At 38.9% G+C, this 24,777-nt stretch overlaps 1 protein-coding gene across 1 annotated transcript in view; it reads right to left on the minus strand.

Moving 5' to 3' along the window:
- Positions 1-726: 726 nt before the first annotated feature.
- Positions 727-24,777, minus strand: part of GALNT12 (polypeptide N-acetylgalactosaminyltransferase 12) — a 46,376-nt gene continuing 22,325 nt past the window's right edge. Inside the window, exons 6-10 of the mRNA XM_056485112.1 lie at positions 20,494-20,670; positions 17,830-17,961; positions 10,921-11,034; positions 4,612-4,767; positions 727-2,338 (exon numbers count right to left, since the gene is read on the minus strand). Of these exons, the coding sequence (XP_056341087.1) occupies positions 2,201-2,338; positions 4,612-4,767; positions 10,921-11,034; positions 17,830-17,961; positions 20,494-20,670 (717 nt within the window). The 3' untranslated portion in view covers positions 727-2,200. The remainder of the gene's footprint in view (positions 2,339-4,611; positions 4,768-10,920; positions 11,035-17,829; positions 17,962-20,493; positions 20,671-24,777) is intronic.

The raw sequence follows: 24,777 nt of genomic DNA on the forward strand, positions 1-24,777 counted from the left end.
AAGCATGAAGCCAGACATTAATACAACTCCAGTGCATTGAGAAGAAGAAAAGGCTATCAAGGAATAAAAATTGGTGAGCAGAGGGACTAAAAGGCCAGCACAGGGGGAGCAAGCCGGTGGCATTGCTAATGTTCAGTGTTTGCTTTTGAACTCAAGTGCGTTTGTCAAGCAAATATGCATCCCAGGCTAGCAGGTTTGCTGGCATATGTGAAAACATCTTAGCTGCAGGAAGCCAAAACCATCAATACTTCCCTCTGAACAAGGGCAAAGTGAAAAGACTTATAGAAAATAATTTCCCGATACTAAGTTTAAGTTACCACCACCTGATGATGAAATCTTGAAATCCCAAGACTAAGAAAACCTCACTGAGAATGGAGGTGAGTGAGAGCTCTGGTTGTAATTCTAATAGCTGGGCTTTTATCAGCTACTAACATTGTTCAATCAGCAGTCAAGAAGGCAAAGCAGAAATTAATATAAAATTCTTGCTGTTCACTCATGCAGCCACCCACTTCTGACTTGTGGCTCCACAAAGTGTAAACCACTGCTGTTACAAGGTGAACAGAAGCATTACTGAGTTGAGGAAACAGAACTTGAGACACTTGAGATACAATAAAATAAAGCTGTCTTCTCCCAAGTGCTGTAGGGATCTAGGCCAAAGAGCAAAATTATTAAATGAAAACCACTGACCACAAGAAAAAAGAATAGTTGATAAGACATTTCCCACTCTACTGATTCACAAAATATTTTATTAATTCTAACATCAGTTTCACCAGTCCAGCCCACAGAGACAAAACTTCAAAGGTGCTCACAAAAACATTCTACCCACACGGGTAAGAAAGTCCTTGGAAGAACCAAGACATGTATCTCCTACAGGCAGAAACCCTCCCCCCACACCCCAATCATATAAATAGGTATGCCAAAATGGCATGAGCTTATGGGGATTCAAAGAAAAGGCTGTACATTTTTATAGAAAACATGAACAAAAGCAAACAACAAAACACATACCAAACTAATCAAAACAGATAGCAAGACTTCTGAGGGGAAAAAGGTTGAATTTTTCATCCTTCTACACATAAGCATTCCTTCATCTGACAGAGAAAGAAACTCTTCTTATGAGCTGAAACCCTTCTAATCAGCATGGTAATGCTGATGTCAATGGTCAGGTACACTGCTATACAAGTGATACCCCAAAGATAACCTTTTTTGTACTAATCTTAGCTGCATTTCACAGAAATCAGTCACAAAACCATTCTTAAAATATAATCGTTTTTACATGTATCATTTAAACACTTAAATTTTAAAATTCATTTTCCCTAACTGCAATTTTAAAATTTTTACAAAAGAATTATTGGTAGGTCTTATCTTGAAAGTTTTATGCACATTGAAAATCCACATAATGTTTAAGTTGGTTGTGCATTCTAGGACAGAGCCACACAGCTGGGCCCATATGAATCCAAATAGCTTTTCCCAAAGCATCACCTTTAAATATTGTTGCCTTCTGCCTTTGAGAAAGATGAGAAAATCCCCATTTTACTCCCAAACCTTAAGCATGATTAGAAACTTGTCAAGGGCCATGAACATCTAAAACTGCCAGAACATTTAAGGTATAGTATTGTCAAGCATGTGCAATTTGTATGCATCTAGATTGTTATTTGTGCAAAAACATGCAGATATACTCTGCCTTTATGTGTAAATAAATCCACACTATCTTCAGTGAGGGCTTTGGGGTAGTCACTTAGGGCAGAATATGGCCTACATTTACCTTCTTGGTATTTAAAAGACAAGAATAATTATTAACAACTATCTGCTAAAAGATCCAACTGCAGAATGTTTTAGTAAAAAAATAAACATTTTAAGTTATTGGCAGATTAACATTAGTGCAATTATTTTGACTGCCTTACTTCCACACAGTAGATTTAAAAAGTAAATTGTCACTTGTGAAAAGAACCTAAGACACTTCAGAAGCAGTTATGTAGCTGCCAAGTAAAGAGAAAAGGAGCAGATTCTGTGGCACTTTATAAAGCTCTCCATACTCAGTGCCTTCTAAAGCTCCAGGAAACGACATCCACGGTTTGTCAACTAATTACAGTTCTTTCCATACAAAAATATATCACTTATGAGATTTTCAAAAGGCTGACTAACTGCTGACTAGGAAGAGCACATTTTTTTGTATTCAGCTATGTCCCAGACAACATCTGGATCAACTTCTTTCTTTGAAGAACCATTTTTGGTAGTCTGAGTTGGTGCAGGGTCGTAACAACGGCGCTGGGTTCCCGTTGTAAGCGTTGGCCTCGGCTTGTAAGCACTTCTGGGTTTGTGGGTGAAACAAGGTCCCATCCTACAAAAGACAGAAGTAAAGTGTGCTCTTCAGGTCTCAAAAATTGCAGACATATCACTGTGTTTTAAAGTAATAGCTTTAAAAAACATTTGCAACAAATAAATATCCCATATACCCTTCCAATGGGGTTGTGTGGTAAAGCCTCAATCCTTGAGGATGTCTGAAACTTTACCAAAAGATCCTGATTTTAAACTGACATTAACATTGCTTTCTCAGCCTGTAAAGGATGTGCTAACATTTGCTTTCATTGCCTTTTGTTACTGGACCAGAATATGACAGAAAATAACTAAGCCAAGTACAAGCATTACCCAAATTTACCAATTTATTGCACGTCTTGTAAGTAAAAGGCAAATATTGTTCAAGGCAAATGTTGGACATATTTTTAGCAAGAAATTTTCCTGTCTCTTCATAAAGAGTATATTTTTGGTGAAAAAAGTAAAAATATCTAAGTGTGCCCCTTGCCTGCAAGATGTCTGTGGAGTTCACTTGCTTTGCTGGAGGGCAGCACAGCTGACAGGTCTCCACAATCAGATTCCCCAAAGAACACACTTTGAGACCTCAGGCTCTTTTTTTATGGTAATCTCCAGTCTCTAGTTCCAGTCCAGGAGCACTGTCAGCTAGGACAGTGAGCTGCTAAAGGGCAGCATAGCCAGCCATGGAGGGCTGCCCTGCTCTGAGGCTACCCTTGGCCTGGGTGACACCCCCACGTGCAAGCATTCCCAAGGCTCTGGCAGCTTTTAGAACAAAACACCAGCACCTTGTTCCTGAGCACAGCCCTGCCTCCTGGGGAAGTTGCTCCTTCCTTCATCAGGAATGTTGCACTGAACTGCATCCTGAGGCACAGCTCCTGATGCCCAGCAGCCTGTGCTTGCTCACAGACTTGCTGACAGACTCAGCTGCTGAATTACTTTCCTGCTTCCATCATGATAATTCAAATTGTAGAGTGGATTAATCAGCATCCATCTCACTCCTTTTTGACTCAGTGTCCACAAGAACTCAATTCTTGCCAAGCTGCTGGGAAGGCTGTTCAAATCTTTGATTATGCTCCATCCATAAGGACAGATGTCTGACACTACTATGCAGAAAGCAAAAGAAATGTGGTGCTGACACCTCACCCATCACTCCCCTTCAAAGGTGGAGACTGGTGGTTTTGATTTAGTGCAGCAGCAGGAAAGGAACTAGAGCAGAGCAGCACATTCAAATCACACAGGCACAAAGTGATCATGAGAAAAAACATTTAAAGTAATTCCTAAAGTCTCAGATGATAAAATTAATGGTTAGGAATACAGTGAAAACTGATGCATTCCATAACATTTTTCAATTTTTTCATTTTCTCAATTTGAAAATTTCAATTTTCTTGATTATTTCTTGAAGTGACTGAAGATTCTTGAATATATGTCATTTTAGGGATTAATGCATATGACCTTGAGCAATTGTGTTAAAAGTCAACATTAAAAATGAAATATCATTTATAAAGTCAACCTTTTAAACATTTTTATTTAGTAATATCACTGTGAGCTTCAGTCTGGACTAGATTTAGGGAATGGACAGCAATTTTCCTCTCATTTTTTGAGAGTTTACCCTGCTACCTGTCACTGGTGTAACATCAGTGTGACATTTGTCAGCCATGGAGCCTGTAGAGATTAGATGCATTATGCAGACACATTATGTAAATATACCATTTTGATATATTATGTGACCTTTTCCCTTAGCCAAATAACAACACTCCAGAACTTGACCAAGGCCATAATTTTTCATCCAGCTTATTTTCTCTCAGGCATCCAGGAGCTTCTATTCAGATTTAAAACTACTAAACACAAGTTTTCTAATATCATGCAGCGGCAGCTGCTTAAAAGCAGGAAAGAGCACAAAGTAATGGTGGTGTGTGAAGTATTGGGGATGTATGGTAATATAAATACAGGGAAATAAGTCAATGAAAGGAGAGCAGAAGTAAGCCAGCCATATGACTGGCAGGGGAAGGGTTCTATCGAAGCACCTCAGTCTCAGGAGAAGACAGTAGGGGTGACATGCAAGAGAGAATGTTCCCAACCTCCTTGATGTTAACAAGGGTGTTTTCCTTCCTCTCATCTTCCTGTTCTTTATGGCTGGAATACTCTTTGCCTGCTACCCTGTTTCTGTGTTCAGATATTAAAACCCAAGGCAGTCAATTTCTCCCAGAGACCTGTGCCAGTGTTGTGGCACAAGTAAGATAAAAAACTTTAAAAAAAAAAAAAAAAAACCCCAAAAAAACAAACCCAAGCAGGGACACCTACCTCTCTGAAAATAAACTTCTGGTTTTCAGGAACACTGTGGGCATTTTCTTGACACAAGTACATTGTCAAGTAGTCAGTTCCTGAGTCGACTGCTGCGCAGACTTCGGGCTGCCGTGTGTTGTAACGTATTTCATTATGGGACGTGTACTCGAAAAACTACAAACCCAGGAGAAGAAACAAAGGACAGCAGTCATTTCATATGTACACAGAGAGTATTTAAAAAGAAGCATATACTAAGAGACTATAATTAGGCTCATGAATAAAAGTTGCTGCTGTGAAGAGAAATTCTGCCAGAAATATTCAAGGGTCCTTAACTTCTACTGCTTACTATTTTACAGAAAATCAATCACATCACAGGACTGGTAGCACTAAAATTGCAGGAAATACTGAATAAATGTCCTGGCTTTTCAGCATTAAAGAATTTACTAAATTCAACTGTAATATTTGACTTCCACATTGAAGGCCCCCTTAAAAAATAGCATGGAAAACAGTTTCTGGCCTGACATTATGCCTTCTTAATTCAGTCATCACAAAGTAATATTACTTTTAACTAAGGAGTTGCTCATTGCACAGTTGAAATGTAGTTTGATCTAGGTTCATTTCCAGTTATAATGGTCATTTCCAGTACTAAGGATGCATGGTGATGAGCATTTTGTTCTATCAAGTTTGAAGATATTATTTGAAGAAATTTGAAGCAGATACAGCTGCTTTTGAACATAAAAAAAACTTCCTTAAAGACAATTTACTATCTTTGCTTGTTGTGTGATATTCTACAGAAATGTTATGAACATGCTCTCAAACTCCTGGCTTCTGAGGCAGTTATGATTGAAGACTTCCTTAAAATTTTATACTTATCATGGACATTTGCCAACTTTTGGACTTCATTAAAGAGTGGCAGAGTTTGAGAGCTGTTTGTATCTAGCAAGCTTTATAAATAATTTAGATGACTATAGTGCACGAATGTGTGTTTAGATCTGATTTAGATTATAGTCAATAAAGTAGAGGAGAGTTTTATAAACATCAGAAAATTGCTTATTACCCATAGTACAGCTGCATTAGCAGAGACCAGTAAAAGGATAAGGGAGAGAAGGAATCCCCTTTTCCTTAGTTTTCCCCCTGGAGACTGTAAGGCTTTGTGAAGGGGGCTGTACATACATCAGAAATGTACATACTTGAACTTACCACAAAAACATCCTTAACCAGCCAGGCTAATAACCTTGAATGAGGAGTTGGAAATGGAGTTTCAGTATAACAAGACTGTGCGATTACAAAATCTGCAGCCATCCATTCCCAAGTGTAAGAGCTGTGATCCAGACCACACTGATAATAGTTGTTTCATGAAATCTGCCCCTCCTATTACCACAATCAGGAATTTCTCTGTCAAGGTGGCCATCACAGCCACATACTGACCAATGCATCACCCTGTGGATCCTCATGGATTTCTTCTCCATCAATGATGCAACCCACCCCCCCCCATCAGAATTCACCTGTTTGCCACCATTCATGTGTGGCAAGCCACAAAGGAAAATGAATATTTTGAGAAAGCAAGATCAAGTTTGAAGTCTCCCTGCAGACATAAGACCCCAGAGACCAGGATTTTCCCTTGAACCTATTACTAAGATCTGTTCCTACAATGTAGGTTGCACTACCTTTATAATTGCCTTATGAAAAAAAATGCCACCAACAACAAAAGTAAATTGTGTGAATATTGGTCCTATTATTATTATTTTTATTATTATTTATCCTAATAGGCAGCAGCTATTCCCTGGCCTTTAGGCTTTATCCCCAGGTTCAGTATCTGACTGACACATGGAAAATACACCACTTTGGGCACCACAGTGAGATACAGGGACGTGCATTTTAATCCTATGGCTTGTGAATAAAGAAAAGCCTCAGTTCTGCTCAGTTGTGTGTGGATGGACACTTTTCACAGCTGCCACTTTCACAAAGCCATATTTAGAGCCTTGCTCATTAGGGGACTTATTAGATATAATAACTCTTTAGCAATTTGTATTATAAGTGAAAGCCTGCAAGCTGCTGACTGTACCAGATGCATGGTAAATGGAGCAGCTACTAGATCAGAGCACTTCTTACTACTGATATCTTTCCTGCATGGTCTCTCAAGGACTTGCACCAGATTCTGAAGGAGAGCAAGTAAAATGGTTAATTTCTGGATAATTTTAAGGAATGGGGTTATAGTACCAGCAACCAAGCACTTCTGCCTTGTTGCCCAATGAACATAATACAGTTCATTACCCCACTCTTGCTTCAAAATGAATGACTACTTAAGGCTTTGGGCTTTTCCAAGCTCTGGTAATACAGGAAATAAATATCTTCTTCCTCAAAAGGTACAATGTTTTTTGGTTCTCTTTTCTTGCATTCTGTCAGCAGAAAGGAAGCATTTTCAAACTAATCCATGGCCCAATAACTAGTAGCCTGACTGCATTTCTTTCCTTCTGAGAATCAGTAGATTCCCTTAAGTGCTGTTGGGAAACTCGATGAAGCCTTTTTCCATGTCTTTGGCTGCTGGACAAACTACAGGATATGCCTCAGCTGCATCAGTGTCTCTCTGGTACTGGGGCCAGCAGCAGATTTTGGCTACCTCACTGGACCCTGAAATACACTCATCTTTCTCTATGCCTTGCTACTATTGTTTTGAATACAGGAAGAAGTTTGCACTTGATGGGTAGAACCAGCAGAGAGGTTATCAGGTCTGATACTCTTTTTTGCTGAAAACCCAAGGACTTTTGCTAATTTGTTTCCCTGTCTCTATTTATGTCAAATGTTATCAGCTGCAAATGAGGATTCTGGAAAGAACACTGTCAGTCAATGTCTTCCCATCCTCTTATCACATCAGGTTCATTTCTTGCCATCACATATTGGTGCCCTCTGTACTGCTTCCCAGTCATAACCAGAAGGGCAAAGGGTTTTGCTGGTGTTTAATATCAAAGCCTTTCATTCTCATCTCTGGGGCAGACACTCCTATAAACATAAGAAGCCTGAAGTGCAAGCAATCAGTAGCCCATGTTTTGTGTATTTTCTGCCTCTCTTCCATATACACTCAGCTCTAAACACTGCAGTGTTATCCTCACCTTCTTGTGATAGTGAATATACTAATTTTAAAAAATTTCCAGTTAGTTTTCTTATGCTTACACAAAAGGAATAAAGGAAACCCTCTCAATTAGACCATGGACTCAAGGAAGAACAGCAACAAATTACCAGCAACTTTAGTTTTCTGAGAGTGGTTTTATTCACTGAGATGTAAAACAGGAGCAGGTGCTGGACTTATAGCTCCCTCCTCTCAGCACAGTGAACACAGATATTCAGAGGTCACTAAGTGGAGATTTGTTTCCAGTGAAGAATTTTGCAGTTGTCCCTACATAAAAAGCCACCTGCCTGTGTGAGGACAGGGAACTAGAGCAAAGCTTGGAATGAGGGTTGTTGCTAAAGCTCTAGATAGGTAATGAGTGGAGTGATGAAAACAAACTCGAGGAGAAAAGGCAGAATTTGGAATTAGCATGGCAGATTCCCTTCCAAGGGGCCAAAGAGAAGTTAAGGGCTGCTTGTTGTCAGTAAACATCTCTGAAACTCTGTGGTTGCTGACACTAGAGAATGACCAAACCTTGCCACGATCATTTCAACAGCAGACAATTTCAACACCAGAGCAATAGATGTAAACATGGAGGATTTTGACTGTTTTGATCCTGAAAGTGTCACTGACCAAGGAATTCACACAACAAGGAACAGCCTGTTACCTTTTCAGAATGACTGTGGAGAAGGTGGTGGGATGGGAAAGAAACAGAGAGAAATGTCCTGCTGGTAGGTTTCACAGCTATTTGTGAGCCAGAAAAGGGAGCTGCAAGTCCAGCAAACCCAACTTCATTTCCCATCTCACTTGTGTTTCTACTTCTTGTCTTTTTTAGCCTTCCTCTCTTCCCCCACCCCCAACTCTTCCTGCCATCCACTTATTCTCTTGTGACTACCTATCACCCCTATTCACACCCCCCTTTGCCAACTGGTATCTCGGCTCCCATATTCAATAATGTGGGCTCCCTGCCCCTTTCAAATAAAATATTTTCCAATGACTCTGCTTGGTTCACTCCCTCTCCTACTCTTTCCTCTATCACACATGCCCTGCTCATCACCTGTTACTCAACCTCTGTCCCAAACTATTACTGCCCTTTGTCACGTTGACCCTTTCTCCCTGGCTCCTGCCAGCCCTCCAATGCCTTTTGCCCACTTCACTAATCTTGTTTTCCCCATTTCCCATGTTTGGCCTTCCCTTCTCAGGCTCTGCAGTTCTCTTGAGTCATCTCATATTTTCCTTTATTGGTTTAAACTCCATTGAGGTAGTTTCTCCATTTCTCCTTCCTCCTCCTGCATGGATGCCAGCAGAGGGAGCAGTTTGCAGTTCCAAGAGTGCTGCTGCTTTCAGCCTCAGGCACAGGGATGCACCACACCATCAACAGAGATGGAAGAGCATTAACACCCAGTGATGTGATATCTTGCAGTAAATTCAGTTATTCTCTTAGTGCTAGCTAAACAAAGGATAACTGTAAAAATGTCATCTCATGACGATTCATCTCTCAGTTGTACATCTCTTTTTCTTCCACCTTTTATCCTATATCTTTATTCTTTCTTGGGAAAAGGGTAAAATTTAAGCTAACTCTTTTTGCTCAGAGAAATACAACAAAATGCAACCCCTCTCCTCTCTGTAATCTGCAATACAACAAAAAGTAAATCTATAAATGCCTTTGGCATGTTAGCATGTAATTCTATATATGAAATGCTTCTTAATTTACAAAAGCAATCAATGTTAATTATAAGAAAGTGACTTGACTGGGTTACCTGATTACTAACTTCTATATAGATCTACAGAATATACTTAACTTGGGCATGAATCTGAACTGAGGGAGTAAAATGAATGAGGGGGGGCATAGGATAATTGGCATACATCTGTCAGTATTGAGATCCTTTGGCTTTTGTGGTACAAAATTCTCACCCAGCCTTCCCCTGCATCTTGGCCTTAAGGACAGAAATATTATGAAACTTAAGACATAAACCAGACATGAGATAATAAATAATATTAAATAATAGCTATAATACTTTAAGCAATAAGCTTGCTATCAGCAACAAACCAATTTCCTTTTAAGATCTGAGGTATGTTGCTTTTTCCTTGTAAAGTGCAGTTGATATTAGAAGCTTTCTCCTCAATACAGTCTTGTTTTACACTCCTCAAGCTTTTATGTCCTTTTTTTTTAAAGCAGAGTTCAGAATGATAGCAGATACACTGCTTAACTGGCACATCTCTGGATTCTTTCCAAAATTCATTTTTCCCTCTTTTCCTTTTTCCAAAAAATCCTAGCTAAATGTTTGGATTAATTTCATTCAAAAAGGACCTAAACAGTCAAGCCACCCAAGCTGTCACAAGGTTATGTACAAGAGGTCTCACAAGACCTTTGGTACTCATCACTGATGAGACCACATCTCAAGTACTGTGTTTACTCTGGGTTAGAAGCCAAAAATCAAGATAGACAGGCAATTTCATACCCCACATCAAACACCAAACTTCAATTCTGGAAGGTGGTCACTCATAACTATGCAAAACAGCCATTCTAGCATGGCACACAGTGCCCCACAACACTTTTTACATGGCATTATGCAGAGAGGCTTATAGGCATCAAAACTTACCACTGCTGCACACAGTTTCAGTCAACATAGAGAAAGAAAACAGCGTTTTCAGCTTCAGAAGTTAAAAACAAGACAGCAAGAATTAAAGTGTTAAAGAACCCCTGCTCTCCTGGACTGTGGAGCCCAAGCCCAGGAGGACATTTCTGTAGAAGGACAGGAGAAGATGTGGTCCAAAACCTCTTGGGTAGTTAGGCACCATGAGCAAGGAACATGAGAACAGACACAGGTGGAACTAGGTGAGGTTTCCAATGTTATTAAGGGCTTTAGAGGCACAGACAGACAAAAGATCAGAGGGGTTTTGAAGATGGGTGAGCACTGGCCTATGAGCACTATAGCTGCACTGATGTGCTATGAACCCCTGCTAATGGGCTCTGTGGAAAGACATGATAAAGGTATGCATGAGTTCCCTGGGCTGGGTGGACACATCCTCAGAAGGAAGAAAATATGACCTAAGATACATCAAAATAAAAAGCATTTGGTGCAAGAATCAAAACTTGAACTAAGATCACCTTACTGTGGGTGACACATTCTCTCAGCCCTATTGCAATTACATTACCATACTTCCCTACATTACAATCATAAGTGTTAGTCAAAATGAAAATAAAACATTATTCTTACCTGATTTTGTCCCATACCATGGCATGGGTAGAGTATCACCCTCTGTCCAGTTACTTGATGTTCATTTGCAGGGTTATAATCAAAGCAGAAGTTTTCCATTCCTCTATTCTTCAGCTAATCAAAACAAAAGAATATTTTAAAATATTAGTCTAAATTAAAGAAGATAATCTGTAGTCACTCTACATCCATCCTGCTGGGCTCTGAAACCCATCCCAAAGCTGATGCAAATCAACTGGAATAGATCAAAGGGATGCAATGGTAACACCTCTCAGACTTATGTGAAATTAAACTGGACCATCTTGACTTTGAGCACTGAAGCAGCAAGACATGATGGCTTCCCCTAGGAATGACACTGTGTTCCAACATATTTGCAAAGGGAGCGAGGAGAAACTATGAAAAACTGTGCTGAAACCCAACAAGCCAGCAACTCATGCAGAACAAAAGAATCTGCCATGCCTTTTTCCCCCAGGATCTACTTGCTCAATTTTCTTATGAAAAGATGACTACATACTTTTCTCAGTTTGTCAAATGGGAATGTTAGGAGGATTTGTTCTCGAAAGGACTCCAGTACCCTCTTGAGGCAGAACAAGAAGACAGATTTTAGGATCAGAAATCTTGAAAGTGAGCAAAATATATCTTTTGAAAGAGACACTAGGTGTGATATTAAATGCTCTTGACTCATGTTGCTGATCTCTGAGAGAAGAGGTAGATTAAATTTTAAAATATTAAGTAAGCAAATTTTAAAAACAACAGGCTAGTTAACAAGGATTTGTGTTTAAGTATTCAGAAGGCAAAAGTAGCTGACAATAAGCTAAACAATCACATAACAACCACTGATTCCTGGTATTAGCCACATAACAAAATTTGAAATTACACTTGCTTCTGTAAACAAGAAGTTGAATGCCCCTGTTACTGAGTGTAATTATATCACAGACAAAAAGAATAAGCAGAGTAAATCTCAGAAGAGTTAGTTCAGCAAGGTGTAATTTCACTGCTCTTCCCTAGTCATGATAATCGTATCCCGAGTTCTTAATGTGGAAAATGAGCAGGCACATAGGGATTGCAGGCAGTAAAACTAAACAAACAAGGCAAATCCTGCAGGGCCTCAACCCACCACAGAGCAAACCACACAAGATGGAAAATTAAATACTTGTGTTCTATATATGTTTGCTTTGTCAACTTCTACTTTTAGTGCTACCCAACATCTTCTTTCCATTTCTTGGTGCTCACTTCCACATTACACCACTGGAACCTCCCTTGAACAGTCAAAAGAACACATTTTGTTTACCTTTCTAATGGGAAGTAAGAATTACACTTAGAAAAACAGGAAAGAGAAGCATCTTACACAGACTATTTTTAACACTGCCATGGAACTACATAAAACAAACAATGAGCTTCTCATGTTTCTACATTCTACATCAGGAAATATCCACTTGAAAGTCATAACCACTTAAAATGGTAATTTTATCTCTACAATTGTTGTTATCAGCAGCTGTCTTCAGGACCAGAGGTCTCCCATTAGTGTGTTTAATAACATATGACTCTGCCTGACTGTCCACTGGCTCCAAGGGCAGCAAAGCCCTTATCCATGGTGCCCTTCCAGGCAACCCAATGACTTCACTAGTGCTCTTTGCCATCAGCCCCTGGCACAAGCCCAAGTGTGAGCTCCCTTTTGGGAAATTTTAAATAATCTGTTCAAAAATGCCCTGCACCACCAGAACAACAGTAACTCTCCAATGCATGCTACTGAACGCCCAAAAACACACAACAAAAGATGTGCAAAAGCTTACTAAACTTAAGCTTCAATGGTTTGAAAATGAGGCTGTGCTCCAGGATGTTACCATGGATGTTCTCTTTTCTCTTTCATGCATAAATGCTTTTGATACATGCTGACATCCTCCTACAGGTACAGGGTCCATATAGTTCACCTGGTTATTTTATTTTGTCAGACATTGGTAGACATGCCCACACTTCACCAGGAAACCCAACAGGTATTCAAGACCTAATTAGTGGGAATAGTATATTCTAAGATTTTAAATTATCTGATCTGAAATGACAGAAAAATTTGAAAATCTGACTGGAGCACCATTTATTAAAAACAAACAAACAAACAAACAAACAAACAAAAAAACACAAACCTGCCCTCTGTTCTAAGGCAGTAAAGAAGTATGAGGGAATTTGTGAAATTTTTCTCTTGTTAAATGAGAATATACAGTTTAAGTTTCTTTTATGTGCAAGAGCTCTATCAAAACAGTGATCATCCACTCATTTCTGAAGCTGTGTTTATTCCCACATCCACCATAAACAACTCATGCAATAAGAACAAAATTTTCTCTGTGACTTACCTTAGTTCTTTTGCAGAATGCTGCATTAGAGAAACAGAAGCAAGAAAAAATGTTGATCACCTTGCCATTGAAACACACCATTCAGATTTAAAACAATGTACCCATGCAGGACTATTGGCTGTGGTTTTTTACAGCATTTGCCTCCTATTGCTAGTGTCCTGTTTGCTCCACATTGCTAGTGTCACTCTGCATGCCATTTAGTCACCACTGTTTGGAGGCTGAGATAGGTAGTAAACACCAGATTCTGAGATATTCACCACAGACCTTATTCCCTTACTGCTAGGAGATATTTAAATCTATTTTTTCCTAATATCTGGACACTAGCATATACACAATACAGATGGCATTCTATGAATAATTTTTAGTTTGGGCTTGCATTTTTTTTAAGATAAAGTCCATTGTAAACAAACCATCAACAACAGATTTTTGTCACTAAAACTTCATTCTATTTGTTGATAAGTACGGCCAACATTTTTCTGCATCCACAGAAGAGATCAGAATCATCTTTATTCTGCCAGTGGCAGTGGTGCTGATCTACTAGTGATTTGGACAGATGATACTGTGGGGCACAGTAAAATATGAATTTGCAGCAAGCCAAACATCTTCATTAGTACTGAGCATACATCAGCTTTTACTTCAAAGGTAATCTAAGCAGTCACAGGGAATGATTCTACTGAATTCTACTATGAATGCTATTTTCATATCACTTGGTAACTTCTTAAGGGCAATGATGAAAAGAGCATACAACACTGATGACTAAAATGCTCTGAAGGAAGGTGACACACTGCTCTTGGATTCATTGGCTTACCCCAGCAAGCCTAGATCTCCCTGGGAAGCTCACAAACATATAAGCATGTGGTTCAAACAATGGTGTGCTCACTACCAAACACTTGAATTTCTTCCACTTCCTTTGAAAAAGCCTCTCCCTAGCTTTCAGAGGCTGTACAGCCAACCAAGAGGTGCATATCTTCCTGTGATGGGCATAAGCTCTCTAGGTCTAGTCAGTCTTGGCTGCCAATTCAACCTCAAGTGGCAGCTCTACAAATTGGATTATGATGCAGTTTTAGAGGTATGCATTAGAGATGCATTAGAGAAGGGACGCTGATACCTCTGAGAACTTGGAGCACCAGTCATGAAATAATATCCTTGATTACATAATTTAAACCATGTAGCTCTCTTCTTCTGCAGGCCTGTCCATATATATCATGTGTTCTTTAGATAAATTAAATAATGGTCTCTTTCATGTTGCAGAAAAACAAAATTCTTCATAGTTTTAAATGCATAGTTTAAAATCTTCCTTCCAACTTTTTAAGATTATATCTGGTTTAAATTAAAATAAAATTATGACTGAACACTTGGAAATGAAGATGAGATTGTCTTGGAGGAAAAAGGGGAAGGAAGCTGTCAAAAGAAAAGTTAAAGTTTTTTATTTCCCAACTGATTCAGCCAGTGGCAGATGCCTTTACAGATAGAAGGCAGAAAGAGAGACCAGATAGAAAGTCACAACACAAGACATCTATCAGCTTAGTTGCTTTACATTCAGCTGAAAGAAATATCATCTAGAAACTAAGCAGAACAGAGAAAAACTTGCCATGTCAGAACATGGTATGGTCTCACTGCCAAGTGATCAAACTTATAGAAAATTAGAGTAAAATCCTGATCTTTGTGTCACCACTGTTTTTTGGCATCAATCTTGATGCCAAATTTAAAGCCAAATTTGTCAAATTACCATAATCTTTATCCTCAGATATGCACCTCAATGCCAGCCATACTTAATACATACCTTAGGAGAGAGAAGAGCCCTGACTATTCCCTTGCTTTGGAGCTGTGCCTTTCCACAGTCACCAATAGCATGAAAAGATCACAGAGCTGCCCAGCTCCTCCATCTTCATCCATCTTCACAATGCAGTGATGTCTCCACACTAGTACTGAGCACACCAGCTCAAAGCTCCTCCTACCATCCCTTCCCAGGGCAGTCAGGATTTGTAAGCTGACCAAGTCTCTGCTGCCTAGGTGGGAAATCTGTGCAGAGCTGGGGCTCAAGTCTGGTTACAATTTCACACCTACTTACTGATAGGTACTCTGCCCTGCTCAAGGATGGCCAAATCAGATGCTATGCCAGAAAAAGAGACATCTTGCTACACAAGAGCCTAAAAGGTATTATCAACCTTTCCAGAAGTGTTGACATATTATTTCAACCTACTGAGTGCCTACCAGCTTTGCTTCCTCCTGGCCCACCAAAGAAATTATTCAAGTCAGAAGTTCATGTCTCATAGAGTTCCAAAGCTGCATGAAGCCCAGGTAAAAGCAAGAAGATATTAATCTCCTTTAAGGGTCTCAGGCAGTTTGCAGGAATGCAGTCATATCTCAGGCAAAAAGATTCATAATTCAGTATGTTTAAGTAAAGTTTTAGGCAGCTAACTTTTTAGAAAACCAAGTGCAGCATGGATATTTTTATCTATGTATCGAGAAAAAAAATGCAGCATAAGAGACCACTTGTTAGTGCACAGCACTGAATGCTGCTCAATAATTCTTGTTATTCCATTTGAATAACACATGGCTGACTTATGGGTAATCTTAGAAATATTTTCAACTTCAGTTCAAAAGTAAAAATGTTTTTAAGGGAGATAAAAAACCCTCATATTCCCTTGTATTCTCTCCGAACAATCAAAGAACCTCACACTAAGCTGAGCTGTTATCAAAGCTGACACTTTTAAATACAGTGTTTTTGTGAACCACAGAAGCACCACACAGCTAAGGCGGGAGTGAAGAACACCATCAGTGATTCATTGAAGCTAGCAGATGGGACTCAATATCCACAAATCAGCTGAATCAGTAGGTGTCGTTTCTGCACTCTCAGTTGCTCAGAGTACGACCATATTTCCATCACATTTTAAATTCTTCCTCCTCCCCAAAAATGGTGCATTCTCATTATGCTCACAACTAGATGACAGCATTTATGAATTGTTTTTAGAGAAATATATAGAGCACACCTAAATTATACTCTAGATACCTCAAGCAGCTCTGAACAAGAGTTATTATTTCTAGGTACTGTCAACCTTTTGCCTGAGGATGACAATTAAATCATAAAAGAAACTGCACAAATCCCTTCTCTTCCCCAGGAGGCTGAGGCACTATCACTGGCACCAGTCTAACCCTTTCTTTTGGAGGGAGAAACATAGAGGCAGGGGGAAGGATAAAATTCCTGAAATGCTCCTGGAAGGTAAGTCTTATAAAACCTTACTGCTTCAACTGTCTCAGACCTTGTCAGTAGCAATCCAGCACCAAAGAGCAAAAACTGAACCAGTGTTGCACCAGGGTTTGCCCAAGGTGTTGGATAATGGTGGGCAATACCTTTCAAGGCAGTGATCACAGGGATACCACCTCTCCTGCAAGCTCCAAGACAAATGGAGGAGGATGGCAATTCTCCCAGAGGCTCCTAAGGGCTTTTCTGACAACTGCTGCCCTCCCTGTGGGAACTCCCACAGCTCCCAGGGGAAATACAGCTCCCAGGGGAAACCACAGCATTTCCACATTAGGATCTTTTTCATTCAACAAGTCACAAAGCTATCAGGGCAGACTGTGGGGAGACTTGGTTCCTGAATGTTTCCTACGTCCACAGAGATCAGATTTTTTTCCCCTTTCCTGAAGGAGATTCAGCAGAGGCTGAGTAACTGAAGGGGAGATGTCAGCAAGACAAGGGCTGGACGTGATGCAGCAGTCAGAGAATGCAGCTTAGCTGGATCTGCAGAGTGATTGAGTTACCAGCAAAAGAACTTTTAGGTCAATGTGGCATTTGGTACTCAGGAAGGTATTTGATACGTTTTTGCCTGGTGGAAAGGCGCAGTTTTGCCTTCCTAACATCCAGCAGCTATCTGGTGATTTTTCAGAGGAAACAGGTATTTGCTGCATCATCTCTGCCTTCATCCCTTCCAGATGAGATTACTGTAATGTGATATAGTTTATATTTATTTGTAAGCTGCAAAAAGCATAAAGAGCTGTCAACTCTTAAAAGAGAAGAGGATTCAGATATTCAACCCATTGCCTGTGCCCTTGCTGGTCTAAGGTGACCTCCAGATTAAAAATTAACATGTTGGTGTAATATACAGAATCCCCTATGATCTGAAAGCACTTAGCGCCAGTTCTCTTTCCCATCACCAGAGCATCATATTTTTCATCAGATAAAAGGTACAAACATATGTTTCAAAGCACACCCTTTTTATTTCAATTCAACAAGTAGAAAAAAACATTTTGCTTTTCTCTTTTTTCGTTATGCAACATTTCAAGAGATAAAAACCTCATTCTTTCCTGCCTTTAACAGTCCCAAGATATCTCTTAGAATTCATGGCAACATCACCTGTTCTCCTACACTGTCACAGAACTCCTTCATAAACAGCATTCCCTTAAAGAAAGATTCTGATAGAAACCACATTTTAAAGCCTACCAATTTTAACTGAATTCTACCAAAATCCCAAACTGATTTAGGCACAAAAACACCTTCAGACTGACTCAGTAGGAGAGCTCAGAGAACTGCAAGCAGGTCCCCTTCTCAGCAGCCACATACCATTCCAAAGAAGCCTGGTCTGTCCTCGGGTACGTGAAGTTCTGGATACACGTTCTCCAAAAACCATTTGAAGTCCTTACATTTCAGCTTCTCTCGTAGAAGTCTCCTTTCTGTCACATCTCCATATGGTTCCTGGGGAAAAAAAAATAAAAGAAGAAGAAAAGAAAGAAGAAAAAAAAAATCTAGAACAGATGCTCTCTTTTAAATTATCTGTATACATTATTAGGAACCGTATGCTACAGTGATGAGTAGGACTTCTAGCCAGGAAAAATCACCATGTTTGGGTGCTGGATTTGATTTCATTATCCTTACATTTGTTAAATGTTGACAAAAAAGAACTGGAGCTGTGCAAGTAAAACTTTAATATATTCTAGAAGACAGTTTGTCTGTGAAAACTCCCTGAATCTGCAAGTGAGGAAGCCCTTGAATACAGATTGCCAGAGACTGAGAAGGCGTATTGGAAAATAAAACTTCCTTTAGATAGATAATTGAAAATTTCCAAAGCAGTGAATGAGTCTTGAGGATTTTAACTCATGACACTATCCATTTGCAAATTGCCTGTATAGTTTTACACTTAAGTGATGTAATTTGTAAAATCTGCTAATGCATCCTTTGAATTTCACCATTTTGGGGGGTGGGGATTATGAAATCTTAAACCTCCAAGAAAAGCTTTCATTGCAGACTTTTCCCTGTCTATGGATTGGAGCAGAGTTCACATCTTTTTATGTCTGTCTTCAAAAACCTATCTTTATATTGACTAGGGACTTCAGATAGTTAAGCATGAGACAGCATTTGCAGCCCCCAGATTTTTACAGGTCACTTGATGCACTCTTTCATCAAACCACAAATGTATTTGCATTCCTCAAAGCTGTGGAAATACCAGTGAAAACACAAAGCAGATGTAAAGCAGAGGCAGAGAATGCCTGTTTGAACAAACAAACAGCGTGACATATTAGCTCTGAGGTCTGAACATTAATCTTAAAGTGAAACTTCATGGAACCAATTTTTGCAGCCACTGCATCAATCATTTTCCTGTTATGCTACAGAATTGAATATTTGGGTTTGATGAAGTAAAAAGGTCTGAACTCAACTGCTGCAACAAGTGGTGCACAGAGTATTATGGAAATCAAAGTTCATTGGCAGTAGCTTTGATATGGGGAAAAATAACTTGCATGAGTTTCAGCTTATAGCCACTGTGTTACAATAAGCCAATACATGAAACTTCCAGTACTAACACAAAAACATCCTTTAAAGTTAAAGCTCTGTCATTACAGACATAAGATGCCCAGCACTTTACAAGAAAAATTGTCAGTGTTTATTGCTCTTTTTGTATATGACAAACTGAAATCAGCCTGGTGATGCCTGTGGGCAAATCCCATATTTCTCCCCAAGTCAGACTCTGATAATAAAACCTAAATGGCTTTTATGATGTTAAAGTAAACCAATTATTACAAATGTGTGGACTATAATAACCTAATTACTCAATTTAACCCAAACAAACAAAATGAAAACTAACAAAATTCATCTTCTCCAGCATCCTCCATCGTATCTTTTAAAAGCCTTCAAGAGCAGTTTCCCCTTGCAGTGTCTTTTGGGGTTGGCCACTCAAATGAGTGGGGGGTTCCCTGTGCCCCACACTGGTCCCTCAGGTCTGATCCAGTGCAGCCAGAGGCAGATGCCCAGGCAAAAAAACCAGAAAAGCAGCGTTAAGAAACAACTTTTCATGCAAACAGACCATGCTGGGGAGATCAGGCACCTCCAGAAACAAGCCAACAGCAGACAATGATTTCTTTGGGACCTGAATTTCAGACCTTGTGGCAGAGGTTCATTTAATTCATTTCTAGACACTGTGAGGACATTTCAGGGTTACTGTTTTCCAGCCTTCAGGCCCCTCACGATAAATATGTCCAAGTTATGAATTTGCACAATGCTTTACTGTTTTGACATACTCAATTTTCACGGTAATAATCTCCTGAAAAATTCTACAATCAATGATCTTGTATTTTCATTTCAAGGAAAATAAAAACATTAACTTAAAAAAACCTCCAAAACCAACAGAACTGATACTTGAAACATTTTATTAGGAACATTTTCATCTGAGTTCCCATGACTGATTTTAATTAATTTAATCTTTTCATTATTTATTTTGGTTTGGTTGATTTTTGTTTTTTGAGGGGTTTTTTTACTAAATACAGTGCAGCAGCCAATCAAACAGAAAAATCTATTTTGTTTTACATCAGTCCAAAGTTTTACAATTATCACAAGACAGGTAATTTTGCAAAATATTATTCACCTGAAGGTCTACTGTCCACTGAAACTTGTTGATTTGCATTCATTAGTTGTGCAATTCTTATTGAGAGTCCTGTATCAGCCAGCTCACGGAAGTGCACATTTTTGGCTAAACAACTCTTCCTTGCTTTGATGACCCCACTTCACATTATTATTTCATTTACTCCTTTAATATTGACACAGATTGGGCCACCTTGTGCTCTTCCAGAATTTTTAATTTTTTTCCAAGGAATTAAAAATTATACACTTATTCTACGCCTGGCAAAAAGCTTCAGAAGGAATAAGAAACGAACATGAAAAGCACTGCATGTTAAATAGTTAGCGGGTTGAAAACAAACTCTACTGGAATTGCAGGAGCACGGGGGCAGAACTCACCAGGCGGGCGTGCGGGTTGCGGTGGTAATAAAGCTGTTTGTAGCCGTCCATCCACACCTCAGCCGCGCGCACGCTGTTCGCCAGAGCCTTGGACCGCGAGTACGGAGCTTGCTTGGGGAAAACGTGACCTACGTGGGAGCAAGGGTGGATCTCAAGGCTTCCTCCACACTGCCATATCTGAGCAAAGAATTGACATCGTGTGCAGCATTAATTTGAGTCTATTGCAAGCGTGAGGATATAGTAAGAATAACATCATCTCAAGAATACCACACCATACTACAAGAAACACATGCAATAATTTTGTGTCGCATTTGATGACTAAAATGGATAAAATTACATCCTTGCTGATCTTAGCAATTTGTTCTTAGTTCACAAGGAGATAACCACATCTCTGGTTTTATCTTGAGAGCTATATTCCTTTCTTAGTTTTATTTTCTCATAAGATATGGTCTACAATACAAGTTATGCAGGCAGTGTGGAAAAAAAAAGAAAAAGAAGAATGTTTCTTTTTCAAATTAGCCATGTAAATAGCTACCTCAGAAAGAAACCAGTAGCTGATAACTAATTCTTACCACAAATCTACAGATATGTATATATCTATTCTACTGGAAAGCTGACTTGACAAAACAGGTAAGCTTATTATGTCATCAAAGAACAGTCAGTTGTACTCCCATTTGTGCTTTCACCAATCTAGAAGGGAGGCATAGGTGCCTGGTGATAAAATCCCACTAACCTTTTCCATTGGAAAGCTGGGAAAGGTACCCCAGACCCAACACACAAAAAGGAAAAGTGAAGTACTTCTTTAACTTATGGTGGTCCAACCAAAAACAATGAAACAACCTCTCCTACCTAAACCAATATTCCTGCTTGATGCCAAGGACATACTTGCACCTGAATGTGCAGAATTAGCAGAACCCTGCAAACCATCGCCATGCCCTTGTGCTCATGCTCCTGCCTCTCTGACTCCCCAGGTCGGGAAATGTACAGCCCATGAGATAAAGTCCAGAAACTACCATCAAGTGGATCCATTAGCCTCAGCACTCCGTACACATTTTTGTAATTACATTCTTCTCCTCTGAAAACCAAGGACTTTTGGCAGTTCATCTACACAGCCACTTTCCCATCAACCATTCTGATCTCAGGTTGATTACTTGAAAGGAAAGCAAAGCTAGATATTTCTTATTTCTATTCAATATTAGGTGTGACCACAACATGGCAGATGCCCTGTTTCTGAAGGGTGCCTGAAACAAGGTTTCAGAAATTTAGTCAGATGGGAGGAAGGTGGGATATGTTGCTGTACTTGAACTAACTTTAGGCTGTCACCAATGGCTCTGATAGACTTTCTATAAAAGATTTAGAATTCTCCTCATGTATTCAACCATGCATAAGTGGCAGCTCATCATTTGTTTGTGAATGGAAGACAAAGGAAATTAGCTGGCATAGGCTTAAGGGGTGGAGGTTTGCTCCCTGACAACCTTCTTGTATAAGACATACAGTTTTAATTACATGTTATTCAAATGAACACAGCAGGAGTGAAAGATATGAGGTAGCAAATAAAAGCTCTGCTGCTAAGTGTCAAAAGATCAGTGGTAGGACTTTTCCTACCTCTCTCTTTGGGAATTTTAGGGATCTAAAAAGACAAAGACTTTCAGCTCACAGGAAATAGACTTGGGTTTAGACTGCTAATTTTAAGGGGTTTTTTAAAGCTAATTAGAATTTCTCTCAAATTTCTAAATTTGGAAATCATAAGTGTCATCTCCATTGATTTGGTTTTGGATACCAACATGGGACTTTATGCATGGCACATACTGTGTTTAATTACCAAAGTGTAAGCAGTCTAACACATGTTTACATTGTTTTACATTATATTTTATATTATATGTTTTAAAACAGAGTTTCCTTAAAAATATAGGTAATATATTATTCAGCTATAGGGTGTACTAGATAATTGTTACTTTTTGGATTCAAAATTTTCATTTACTGTTTTTCAAGTGAGTCTTCTCTCCTCTCTCCTCTTTCAGGGAAGCAGTATATTTATCATTTGAACAAAGATGATTAAAGGAATTACACAAAAAATCTAGAATTCAGTACTGATCTTTTAAACAATTTGCATATTTTCTTAGGTAAGTTATTCTACTGCTATTTTGAAAGCTACTATGAAACCAACTATCCACTTTTACTTTATGAACTCCTTTTTTGAGATTTTTTTGAGATTTGTTTCAAAATAATATTTTTCATAACTAATATTTCTATGTTCAAGATTTTTTCTAAATATTAAAATCCAAATATTAAGTTTATTAGTTTAAAAATTTCCAGAGTCGTATTCCGCATAATAATTTTTAATTAATCTTTATTGCTTAGATCAATCTACTTTCAAATATTAGCAACAGATGATAAAGACTACTGAAATAAAAATGTAGTTAAGAAGGAAGCACATGCTTCAACTCTACCATAATAAAGTCTGATATCAAAGGAATGAAACAAACTGACCATACTTCTGTTAAATTGATGACAAAAAGAGAATTCCATAACAGCTGAATTTTTAATAATTAAAGATCTCTAAAAAAAATAACTGTAGGTTGCTAAGCAATGCTCATTAAATTCTAAGTATTTCATAAAAACAGTACAAAAATTATCTTGTCATCCTATTACAAAAGAAAATTGAATATACTTCAGCTAAACAATTTTTCAAAAGGTTTATTCACTTTCATTTTAATGGAAAAATTATGACCTCTATATAAAATCAGGTACAAATGAACAGTCATAAAATAAAGTGAGGAATTTAATAGAGAAACTAAAGTTGATTACTAAATACTAAACAAGTGGCTCTGCAGAAGATTCTCCATAAAACTAGTTCAACCCTCTGTAACAGAAAAGGTTTCATGCATATTTTGCAAGCTCACGTACATGTAGATCTGTTTCTTTACTAGGTCTGGATAACTCACAGCTCTCATTATAAAAGCACACATTGTTTTCTTCTCTTCAATAAGAAAACAAGGTGACATTCCTTTTTTCACTTTCACTTTCATCTTGATGAAAGCAGACTATTGGCATTGTTTCTTTTGCTTTCAGAGACAGATGGTGGCATTATGAAAACCTACTGAAAATGTTCAGAATCCCACCTTGGGATCACCAAGGTCTCTGGACAATTGACCTTGTAAGTATAAGAGCTCTAACAGGTCATTCTAACACTTTAAGACTATCTGGAAGAAATAAAAAACATAAAAAGGATGCTACATCCTGAAAAAGGGCAAAATGTGGAAAACTCTATGTTTCTGCTGCTCTCTCTCTCTGCTGCAATTTTTTCTGGATGATTTGTGGCTAAGCCTCCAGTGTGATGCTCATGCACAATCTGCTGGAAGTTGGGTGGGTGGAGAGGCACCCCAGACAGACTCACCCTGGCTGCTCTCAACACAAGACAGAGTTCCAGATCCAGACAAAAAGAACAAATACAAAATAATGGAAAAGGGAAGATCCCAAGTGTTCTGGGGCGTATCATCCAGGTTCAAGGCAGTAACATTTCTGAGAAGAAAGGCCCTTTTGCACATAGTAGGCTGAAGGACAGACCACAGACTTAATAAGGCTTAATAAGCCTTGGTCCAACAGAAACAAACTTACATTGCAGCACCAGTTGCAGGACTAAGAGCAGAGATGGGACAGAAGCTGGAACCAGATTCCCTTTGCTCTGAGTACAAGAGGGAGAAGATGAAAGAGCATGTTTTGAATACCTCAGAAAGAGGAATTTCAATGCCCATTATGCCCATGAAGTGAAATTTTATCCAGCCAAATAGCATTAAGCAATCCAAAATCAAGGTACATTGACTCGATTCTGCATTCAGCACGTAGCCTCCATCCCTCTTAGTCATCGTGCTTTTAGCAAAAGCTTTGTCCTTGTTGCACCTCCCAAAACCACAGAGAATTTCTTCAGCTCAGAGCAATCGAAGTGCAAGAGAGAGCAGGCTTGAGGACAAGTCTTTTCATGTCATTGGGAGAGAGTGGTGTTTTCAGAGAAGAGAACAACAATAAATTAATTTACAGTGGTTTTGAGTAGTTCTGCTCCTAATTTTCAGGTCTGACAGGTCTAGAAAACACAAGGACAACAACACTAACAATGATTTATCCCTTCCGACCTCTTGGAATGCTGCAGGCAGCCAAAAGAACACAGTTAAACAGCACTGTAGCACTCTGCTCTGCTCCACAAAAATCCTCACCACACAGGGCACCAGTACAAGGGCTCCAAATCAAACAGAGCAAAGCATGTTGATTACAAATGCCCAGATGCTA

The sequence above is a fragment of the Oenanthe melanoleuca genome, chromosome 2 (assembly GCF_029582105.1).
Source record: "Oenanthe melanoleuca isolate GR-GAL-2019-014 chromosome 2, OMel1.0, whole genome shotgun sequence".
NCBI lineage: Eukaryota > Metazoa > Chordata > Aves > Passeriformes > Muscicapidae > Oenanthe > Oenanthe melanoleuca.